The sequence below is a fragment of the Heptranchias perlo genome, chromosome 19 (assembly GCF_035084215.1).
Source record: "Heptranchias perlo isolate sHepPer1 chromosome 19, sHepPer1.hap1, whole genome shotgun sequence".
NCBI classification, from domain to species: Eukaryota; Metazoa; Chordata; class Chondrichthyes; order Hexanchiformes; family Hexanchidae; genus Heptranchias; species Heptranchias perlo.
Window position 1 is genome coordinate 51,322,623 of NC_090343.1, and position 12,224 is coordinate 51,334,846.

At 43.2% G+C, this 12,224-nt stretch overlaps 1 protein-coding gene across 2 annotated transcripts in view; it reads right to left on the bottom strand.

Moving 5' to 3' along the window:
• Positions 1-7,692: 7,692 nt before the first annotated feature.
• Positions 7,693-12,224, bottom strand: part of LOC137335509 (deoxynucleotidyltransferase terminal-interacting protein 1) — a 40,038-nt gene continuing 35,506 nt past the window's right edge. For both annotated transcript variants that reach the window (XM_068000848.1, XM_068000847.1), the window contains 2 exons: positions 10,932-11,003; positions 7,693-7,793 (listed from right to left, as the gene is read on the bottom strand). In XM_068000848.1, coding sequence (XP_067856949.1) covers positions 7,734-7,793; positions 10,932-11,003 — 132 coding nt within the window. In that variant the 3' untranslated portion in view covers positions 7,693-7,733. The remainder of the gene's footprint in view (positions 7,794-10,931; positions 11,004-12,224) is intronic.

Below are 12,224 nucleotides of genomic sequence, written 5' to 3' on the forward strand. Positions count from 1 at the left end.
TAAGGAGGGCCACAGTGATCTATTAATATTTATACAGTGTGTTAGTGAGGGCCACAGTGATCTATTAATATTTATACAGTGTGTTAGTGAGGGCCACAGTGATCTATTAATATTATACAGTGTGTTAGTGAGGGCCACAGTGATCTATTAATATTTATACAGTGTGTTAGTGAGGGCCACAGTGATCTATTAATATTATACAGTGTGTTAGTGAGGGCCACAGTGATCTATTAATATTATACAGTGTGTTAGTGAGGGCCACAGTGATCTATTAATATTTATACAGTGTGTTAGTGAGGGCCACAGTGATCTATTAATATTATACAGTGTGTTAGTGAGGGCCACAGTGATCTATTAATATTATACAGTGTGTTAGTGAGGGCCACAGTGATCTATTAATATTATACAGTGTGTTAGTGAGGGCCACAGTGATCTATTAATATTATACAGTGTGTTAGTGAGGGCCACAGTGATCTATTAATATTATACAGTGTGTTAGTGAGGGGCCACAGTGATCTATTAATATTATACAGTGTGTTAGTGAGGGCCACAGTGATCTATTAATATTATACAGTGTGTTAGTGAGGGCCACAGTGATCTATTAATATTATACAGTGTGTTAGTGAGGGCCACAGTGATCTATTAATATTATACAGTGTGTTAGTGAGGGCCACAGTGATCTATTAATATTTATACAGTGTGTTAGTGAGGGCCACAGTGATCTATTAATATTATACAGTGTGTTAGTGAGGGCCACAGTGATCTATTAATATTATACAGTGTGTTAGTGAGGGCCACAGTGATCTATTAATATTATACAGTGTGTTAGTGAGGGCCACAGTGATCTATTAATATTATACAGTGTGTTAGTGAGGGCCACAGTGATCTATTAATATTATACAGTGTGTTAGTGAGGGCCACAGTGATCTATTAATATTATACAGTGTGTTAGTGAGGGCCACAGTGATCTATTAATATTATACAGTGTGTTAGTGAGGGCCACAGTGATCTATTAATATTATACAGTGTGTTAGTGAGGGCCACAGTGATCTATTAATATTATACAGTGTGTTAGTGAGGGCCACAGTGATCTATTAATATTATACAGTGTGTTAGTGAGGGCCACAGTGATCTATTAATATTATACAGTGTGTTAGTGAGGGCCACAGTGATCTATTAATATTATACAGTGTGTTAGTGAGGGCCACAGTGATCTATTAATATTATACAGTGTGTTAGTGAGGGCCACAGTGATCTATTAATATTATACAGTGTGTTAGTGAGGGCCACAGTGATCTATTAATATTATACAGTGTGTTAGTGAGGGCCACAGTGATCTATTAATATTATACAGTGTGTTAGTGAGGGCCACAGTGATCTATTAATATTATACAGTGTGTTAGTGAGGGCCACAGTGATCTATTAATATTATACAGTGTGTTAGTGAGGGCCACAGTGATCTATTAATATTATACAGTGTGTTAGTGAGGGCCACAGTGATCTATTAATATTATACAGTGTGTTAGTGAGGGCCACAGTGATCTATTAATATTATACAGTGTGTTAGTGAGGGCCACAGTGATCTATTAATATTATACAGTGTGTTAGTGAGGGCCACAGTGATCTATTAATATTATACAGTGTGTTAGTGAGGGCCACAGTGATCTATTAATATTATACAGTGTGTTAGTGAGGGCCACAGTGATCTATTAATAATTATACAGTGTGTTAGTGAGGGCCACAGTGATCTATTAATATTATACAGTGTGTTAGTGAGGGCCACAGTGATCTATTAATATTATACAGTGTGTTAGTGAGGGCCACAGTGATCTATTAATATTATACAGTGTGTTAGTGAGGGCCACAGTGATCTATTAATAATTATACAGTGTGTTAGTGAGGGCCACAGTGATCTATTAATATTTATACAGTGTGTTAGTGAGGGCCACAGTGATCTATTAATAATTATACAGTGTGTTAGTGAGGGCCACAGTGATCTATTAATATTATACAGTGTGTTAGTGAGGGCCACAGTGATCTATTAATAATTATACAGTGTGTTAGTGAGGGCCACAGTGATCTATTAATATTTATACAGTGTGTTAGTGAGGGCCACAGTGATCTATTAATAATTATACAGTGTGTTAGTGAGGGCCACAGTGATCTATTAATATTATACAGTGTGTTAGTGAGGGCCACAGTGATCTATTAATATTTATACAGTGTGTTAGTGAGGGCCACAGTGATCTATTAATATTATACAGTGTGTTAGTGAGGGCCACAGTGATCTATTAATATTTATACAGTGTGTTAGTGAGGGCCACAGTGATCTATTAATATTATACAGTGTGTTAGTGAGGGCCACAGTGATCTATTAATATTATACAGTGTGTTAGTGAGGGCCACAGTGATCTATTAATATTATACAGTGTGTTAGTGAGGGCCACAGTGATCTATTAATATTATACAGTGTGTTAGTGAGGGCCACAGTGATCTATTAATATTATACAGTGTGTTAGTGAGGGCCACAGTGATCTATTAATATTTATACAGTGTGTTAGTGAGGGCCACAGTGATCTATTAATATTATACAGTGTGTTAGTGAGGGCCACAGTGATCTATTAATAATTATACAGTGTGTTAGTGAGGGCCACAGTGATCTATTAATATTATACAGTGTGTTAGTGAGGGCCACAGTGATCTATTAATATTTATACAGTGTGTTAGTGAGGGCCACAGTGATCTATTAATATTATACAGTGTGTTAGTGAGGGCCACAGTGATCTATTAATATTATACAGTGTGTTAGTGAGGGCCACAGTGATCTATTAATATTATACAGTGTGTTAGTGAGGGCCACAGTGATCTATTAATATTTATACAGTGTTAGTGAGGGCCACAGTGATCTATTAATATTATACAGTGTGTTAGTGAGGGCCACAGTGATCTATTAATATTTATACAGTGTTAGTGAGGGCCACAGTGATCTATTAATATTATACAGTGTGTTAGTGAGGGCCACAGTGATCTATTAATATTATACAGTGTGTTAGTGAGGGCCACAGTGATCTATTAATATTATACAGTGTGTTAGTGAGGGCCACAGTGATCTATTAATATTTATACAGTGTGTTAGTGAGGGCCACAGTGATCTATTAATATTATACAGTGTGTTAGTGAGGGCCACAGTGATCTATTAATATTTATACAGTGTGTTAGTGAGGGCCACAGTGATCTATTAATATTATACAGTGTGTTAGTGAGGGCCACAGTGATCTATTAATATTTATACAGTGTGTTAGTGAGGGCCACAGTGATCTATTAATAATTATACAGTGTGTTAGTGAGGGCCACAGTGATCTATTAATATTATACAGTGTGTTAGTGAGGGCCACAGTGATTTATTAATAATTATACAGTGTGTTAGTGAGGGCCACAGTGATTTATTAATATTATACAGTGTGTTAGTGAGGGCCACAGTGATCTATTAATATTATACAGTGTGTTAGTGAGGGCCACAGTGATCTATTAATATTATACAGTGTGTTAGTGAGGGCCACAGTGATCTATTAATATTATACAGTGTGTTAGTGAGGGCCACAGTGATTTATTAATATTATACAGTGTGTTAGTGAGGGCCACAGTGATTTATTAATATTATACAGTGTGTTAGTGAGGGCCACAGTGATCTATTAATATTATACAGTGTGTTAGTGAGGGCCACAGTGATTTATTAATATTATACAGTGTGTTAGTGAGGGCCACAGTGATCTATTAATATTATACAGTGTGTTAGTGAGGGCCACAGTGATCTATTAATAATTATACAGTGTGTTAGTGAGGGCCACAGTGATTTATTAATATTTATACAGTGTGTTAGTGAGGGCCACAGTGATCTATTAATAATTATACAGTGTGTTAGTGAGGGCCACAGTGATCTATTAATAATTATACAGTGTGTTAGTGAGGGCCACAGTGATCTATTAATAATTATACAGTGTGTTAGTGAGGGCCACAGTGATCTATTAATATTATACAGTGTGTTAGTGAGGGCCACAGTGATCTATTAATATTTATACAGTGTGTTAGTGAGGGCCACAGTGATCTATTAATAATTATACAGTGTGTTAGTGAGGGCCACAGTGATCTATTAATATTATACAGTGTGTTAGTGAGGGCCACAGTGATCTATTAATATTTATACAGTGTGTTAGTGAGGGCCACAGTGATTCATTAATATTATACAGTGTGTTAGTGAGGGCCACAGTGATCTATTAATATTTATACAGTGTGTTAGTGAGGGCCACAGTGATCTATTAATATTATACAGTGTGTTTGTGAGGGCCACAGTGATCTATTAATATTATACAGTGTGTTAGTGAGGGCCACAGTGATTTATTAATATTATACAGTGTGTTAGTGAGGGCCACAGTGATCTATTAATATTATACAGTGTGTTAGTGAGGGCCACAGTGATCTATTAATATTATACAGTGCGTTAGTGAGGGCCACAGTGATCTATTAATATTTATACAGTGTGTTAGTGAGGGCCACAGTGATCTATTAATATTTATACAGTGTGTTAGTGAGGGCCACAGTGATCTATTAATATTATACAGTGTGTTAGTGAGGGCCACAGTGATCTATTAATATTATACAGTGTGTTAGTGAGGGCCACAGTGATCTATTAATATTTATACAGTGTGTTAGTGAGGGCCACAGTGATCTATTAATATTTATACAGTGTGTTAGTGAGGGCCACAGTGATTTATTAATATTATACAGTGTGTTAGTGAGGGCCACAGTGATCTATTAATATTATACAGTGTGTTAGTGAGGGCCACAGTGATCTATTAATATTTATACAGTGTGTTAGTGAGGGCCACAGTGATCTATTAATATTATACAGTGTGTTAGTGAGGGCCACAGTGATCTATTAATATTTATACAGTGTGTTAGTGAGGGCCACAGTGATCTATTAATAATTATACAGTGTGTTAGTGAGGGCCACAGTGATCTATTAATAATTATACAGTGTGTTAGTGAGGGCCACAGTGATCTATTAATAATTATACAGTGTGTTAGTGAGGGCCACAGTGATCTATTAATATTATACAGTGTGTTAGTGAGGGCCACAGTGATCTATTAATATTATACAGTGTGTTAGTGAGGGCCACAGTGATCTATTAATATTATACAGTGTGTTAGTGAGGGCCACAGTGATCTATTAATATTATACAGTGTGTTAGTGAGGGCCACAGTGATCTATTAATATTTATACAGTGTGTTAGTGAGGGCCACAGTGATCTATTAATAATTATACAGTGTGTTAGTGAGGGCCACAGTGATCTATTAATATTATACAGTGTGTTAGTGAGGGCCACAGTGATCTATTAATATTTATACAGTGTGTTAGTGAGGGCCACAGTGATCTATTAATAATTATACAGTGTGTTAGTGAGGGCCACAGTGATCTATTAATAATTATACAGTGTGTTAGTGAGGGCCACAGTGATCTATTAATAATTATACAGTGTGTTAGTGAGGGCCACAGTGATCTATTAATATTATACAGTGTGTTAGTGAGGGCACAGTGATCTATTAATATTATACAGTGTGTTAGTGAGGGCCACAGTGATCTATTAATATTATACAGTGTGTTAGTGAGGGCCACAGTGATTTATTAATATTATACAGTGTGTTAGTGAGGGCCACAGTGATCTATTAATATTTATACAGTGTGTTAGTGAGGGCCACAGTGATTTATTAATATTATACAGTGTGTTAGTGAGGGCCACAGTGATTTATTAATATTATACAGTGTGTTAGTGAGGGCCACAGTGATTTATTAATATTATACAGTGTGTTAGTGAGGGCCACAGTGATTTATTAATATTATACAGTGTGTTAGTGAGGGCCACAGTGATTTATTAATATTATACAGTGTGTTAGTGAGGGCCACAGTGATCTATTAATAATTATACAGTGTGTTAGTGAGGGCCACAGTGATCTATTAATATTATACAGTGTGTTAGTGAGGGCCACAGTGATCTATTAATATTATACAGTGTGTTAGTGAGGGCCACAGTGATCTATTAATAATTATACAGTGTGTTAGTGAGGGCCACAGTGATCTATTAATAATTATACAGTGTGTTAGTGAGGGCCACAGTGATTTATTAATATTATACAGTGTGTTAGTGAGGGCCACAGTGATTTATTAATATTATACAGTGTGTTAGTGAGGGCCACAGTGATTTATTAATATTATACAGTGTGTTAGTGAGGGCCACAGTGATTTATTAATATTATACAGTGTGTTAGTGAGGGCCACAGTGATCTATTAATAATTATACAGTGTGTTAGTGAGGGCCACAGTGATCTATTAATATTATACAGTGTGTTAGTGAGGGCCACAGTGATCTATTAATATTATACAGTGTGTTAGTGAGGGCCACAGTGATCTATTAATAATTATACAGTGTGTTAGTGAGGGCCACAGTGATCTATTAATATTATACAGTGTGTTAGTGAGGGCCACAGTGATCTATTAATATTTATACAGTGTGTTAGTGAGGGCCACAGTGATTCATTAAATATTATAGAATGGTTAGTGAGGGACACACAGTATTATAGGAGTCCATTCAGCCCATTGTGCCTGTGCCGGCTCTTTGAAAGAGCTATCCAATTAGACCTGGTCCCCCACTCTTTTGCCATAGCCCGGCAAAATTTTCCTGTTGGATTCCCTCACACTGATCTATTAAATTTGCCTTTTGCACTGTGTCTTTACTCTTGTATTGAGGAACATCATCCACATACACTATATAACCAATGAAGTAAATTTGGAGAGTTAGTCCTTTCAACTGCTTAATGGGTGGTATGTCATGAGGACCATCTGTCCTCTCGCCCTCCTTCATCTCCCTATCCCAGTTCCCCGTCTCCATCCTGTGCATCATTCCTCAGTGTTTTCCGATGGAGGCAATCATTTCACGATGGAACATCGGATCAGGAGGAGGCCATTCAGTCCTTTGAGCCTTTCCGCCATTTAATGAGATCATGGCTGATCTGTATCTTAACTTCATCCACCCGCCCTGGTTCCATATCACTTAATACCCTTACCAAACAAAAACCTATCAATCTCAGTTTTGAAATTTTCTATTGACCCCCAGCCTCAACAGCCTTTTAGCGGAGAGAGTTCCCGATTCCCACTCCCCTTTGTGTGAAGAAGTGCTTCCTGGCATCACCCATGAACGGCCTAGCTCTAATTTTAAGGTTATGCCCCCTTGTTCTGGACTCTCCCACCAGAGGAAATAGCTTTTCTCTATCTGCACTATCAAAACCTTTAATCATCTTAAACACCTCGATTAGATGGGTAAGTTTCACAGTCAAGGACTTCCAGCAGAGGTTAATTCTCTAACTACCACCCTCCCTCCACTCTTCACAGGACTCTTCCCAACTCCATTCTTCCTCTCCCATCCACACAGTTTAGACCCCGGTGCACGAGACTGCCTAGCTGTAGACTTTCACCATGCCAAGCTGGTTATTTAAACCCCTTGCCACAAACAGCCTTCAACTTCCTGCATCACTTGGAATCCAACTTGGTCCAAAAATACTCGATTATCATTTACAACAATCCCCATTATCAGAGACTTGTTTCTAACCTGCCAGGTTCAGCCCTCCCCTCCCCTCACAGGACCAGCTTTGGACGGTCAGTTGTTTGTTGCCAAAGGTTCTCACCTGTAGTCATCACTGGCTGCCAGTTCTCGAATGTCATCTTCTATTAGCAGGTAAGCCTTAAATATAAATACATTACAGTCAGAGCAGCACCTGGCACGCCCAGCGGGTCCCCCTCACCACTTTCACCTCATGCAATGAGATCCCTGTGAAGTTTGTCCCCGGGCAAGGCTGCTACTGGGAGATTCAGACAGCATTTCCTCTCGAGAAGGACTGGGGGCGGACATGAGTGAGAAGATAAGAAAACAGCATACCGCGCTCGAGGAGACTAAACACGCATGGGTCGAGGGCACAATAAAAATTAATATAAAGTAATTCGGGTCTGTGCAAAAATGAACTGGAGAGAGTCAGCTTTTGGACATGCAGGATATTTATATCCAGTCCTGAGGCAGTGAGGCAAGATGGTGGCTAAGTGAATTACTTGTGTGCTGTGCCTCACCAAGACTGGCTGTGGCCGTGACAAATAGGGGGATTTCTGTCTTTATTTCACAGTTATTAAAACAGCTAGTTAAAATGGAAGCTCGAGTTAAAATGGAAGCTATTGGTCCTCACCAAGATTCACAACCTGCTGGAACCGGCAGACATTGGACTACATTTATCACCCATGCATAGTTATTGGGGGAATTCTAGCCCTCTGTGTCTATGGGAAAGCAAATACCTTTCTTTAGAAACAACCGAATCAGCAGCTAATGTATGTGGATTGACAGATGGTGGTTTTAGGGTTGCCAACTCTGGTTGGACATATTCCTGGAGGTATCATCACATGACCTCCTGCCATCAACCTCCCCGCCCCAACACTCCCACCATTGGTCGCCCAACACATCCATCCTCACAGTGTACCACCTTCCCACGGACAATCGGAAAGTGAGTAAACTCTTCATTATCCGATAGGATGATTTTTCACTGTCAGTTTTTCCTATGCCCGATATTTTTATAACTAATAATCAGAAGTGTTCAAAGAAAGTTTTTTAAAAAACAATTTTTTTATTGCCCCTATGGTTTTTCTCCCGGGTTGCTCGCAGCAGTGTCCTGGAGATTAGTGTTTAATTCCTGGAGGGTTGGCAACCCCTAGGTGGTGTGGCCAATTCTCTCTCAATACTGAGCAATGTGGAAAATCTATTGCAAGTGTGAAGCCCTGTCTGGGGGAATGTGAGGAGGAAGCAGCAATTTCTAGATATTAACGTCTCACAAGGTGTAAAACGTGATCAACTCTCAGTGGGTTTGTTTACTTGTAACAAATCGCTAGATGAATGGAGCCCCTTGGTTTAACTACAGCTCTGGCTGCTAAGTTGTAGTTCTGGCCAAGACATCTGAACTCTGTGGGCAGACATGTAACTCTTTCACCTAAAGTCCTGCTGCTAATCAGATGATATATAAACCCCTTATGGCCTCATTCTGCAATTATGGTTTATAAGTATTGTGCAGTTTCAGCTTCTTCCTGTGTATTTTGGCTACTACATATTATTTAACCTGTAATTAAATCCTAACCCAGTCGTTTGTCCTGTACACGTGGGTCTGATGGAAAGATGTTTCCATCTTCTAAGGTGGAAAGGAGTCTATAGGGGACATCTCACATGTTCGCTGGTGAGTGATGAACCGTGATTAGAGGCTCGGTTACCCCGGAGCATGCTACCCAATACACAGCACGCACAAGGTGTGCAGCTACCAGTTCATAGGAGGCTGCATCTGCTTAATGAAGCTGCCCTTAGCCAGGAAGTGCCCAAGGCCCTGCAATCACTGAACTCCTCACCCGGAGGAAAAGCACCTTCCCATCGCGAGGAAGGAGGAAACAAAAAGACATCATCAGTCGAGTCGCTTGTCTCCCGGCAGTCACTACAGAGCAGTGCAGGCAGAAGCACGGTCTAGGCTGGGGAGTGGTGCACGGAAAGGGGCAAAAATAATACAAGGAGGGAGAAGGCTGTCAGTGCAGATACCCACACACGCACAGGCAGGCAGCCGGACCCGCACAGGCAGGCAGCCGGACCCGCACAGGCAGGCAGCCGGACCCGCACACACACAGATATGCACAGAGATAGACAGACAGACAGAGTCAACCACACAGATACACACAGACAACCAGCCACACCCACACAGGCAGACAGCCAGACCCACGCACGCACACACAGACATGCACATAGACAGACAGACAGAGTCAACCACACAGACAGCCAACCAGACAGACAGACAGCCAGCCAGAGCCAGCCAGCCACACACACAGCGACAGCCAGCCAGCCACACACACAGCGACAGCCAGCCAGCCACACACACAGCGACAGCCAGCCAGCCACACACACAGCGACAGCCAGCCAGCCACACACACAGCGACAGCCAGCCAGCCACACACACAGCGACAGCCAGACAGCCACACACACAGCGACAGCCAGCCAGCCACACACACAGCGACAGCCAGCCAGCCACACACACAGCGACAGCCAGCCAGCCACACACACAGCGACAGCCAGCCAGCCACACACACAGCGACAGCCAGCCAGCCACACACACAGCGACAGCCAGCCAGCCACACACACAGCGACAGACAGACAGCCACACACACAGCGACAGACAGACAGCCACACACACAGCGACAGACAGACAGCCACACACACAGCGACAGACAGACAGCCACACACACAGCGACAGACAGACAGCCACACACACAGCGACAGACAGACAGCCACACACACAGCGACAGACAGACAGCCACACACACAGCGACAGACAGACAGCCACACACAGCGACAGACAGACAGCCACACACACAGCGACAGACAGCCACACACACAGCGACAGACAGCCACACACACAGCGACAGACAGACAGCCACACACACAGCGACAGACAGACAGCCACACACACAGCGACAGACAGACAGCCACACACACACCGACAGACAGACAGCCACACACCGACAGACAGACAGCCACACACCGACAGACAGACAGCCACACACCGACACACCATCCTCTAAACCACAATTTTGTCACTGCAACACTGAAGTGGTGAAAGAGCAACAATAATGGTGGTGTTTTGGGGCCACAATTCCGAGACCCTGTGTCACCTGTAATGTCGGCAGTTATCGGAAAATGGCCCGCGAAGCCTGCTGGCAGCAGAGGTTATGGAATATTTTGCCCTTGAGGTGAAGAAGTTGAGCTCGATGAGCTGCTTGTGCTGGTTCGAGGCTAAGTGTCCATACTCACCATCTTCCCCCCTGTGGCTGGCATGTGATGCTTCTCTCCGAGCCAGTGCTTATCCTGTGAGTCAGCAGAGTACTGAAAATCAGGGAGAGTGCAGATGAGAACAGGCACGGCTCAGAAACGTGTTCAAATCACTCACAGAAGAGAGCGACATCACCACGGGGTAAAACACAGCACCGACACGCACACGGGGTAAAACACAGCACCGACACGCGCACGGGGTAAAACACAGCACCGACACGCGCACGGGGTAAAACACAGCACCGACACGCGCACGGGGTAAAACACAGCACCGACACGCGCACGGGGTAAAACACAGCACCGACACGCGCACGGGGTAAAACACAGCACCGACACGCGCACGGGGTAAAACACAGCACCGACACGCGCACGGGGTAAAACACAGCACCGACACGCGCACGGGGTAAAACACAGCACCGACACGCGCACGGGGTAAAACACAGCACCGACACGCGCACGGGGTAAAACACAGCACCGACACGCGCACGGGGTAAAACACAGCACCGACACGCGCACGGGGTAAAACACAGCACCGACACGCGCACGGGGTAAAACACAGCACCGACACGCGCACGGGGTAAAACACAGCACCGACACGCGCACGGGGTAAAACACAGCACCGACACGCGCACGGGGTAAAACACAGCACCGACACGCGCACGGGGTAAAACACAGCACCGACACGCGCACGGGGTAAAACACAGCACCGACACGCGCACGGGGTAAAACACAGCACCGACACGCGCACGGGGTAAAACACAGCACCGACACGCGCACGGGGTAAAACACAGCACCGACACGCGCACGGGGTAAAACACAGCACCGACACGCGCACGGGGTAAAACACAGCACCGACACGCACACGGGGTAAAACACAGCACCGACACGCACACGGGGTAAAACACAGCACCGACACACACACTGGGTAAAACACAGCACCGACACGCACACTGGGTAAAACACAGCACCGACACGCACACTGGGTAAAACACAGCACCGACACACACACTGGGTAAAACACAGCACCGACACACACACTGGGTAAAACACAGCACCGACACACACACTGGGTAAAACACAGCACCGACACACACACTGGGTAAAACACAGCACCGACACACACACGGGGTAAAACACAGCACCGACACACACACGGGGTAAAACACAGCACCGACACACACACTGGGTAAAACACAGCACCGACACACACACGGGGTAAAACACAGCACCGACACACACACGGGGTAAAACACAGCACCGACACACACACGGGGT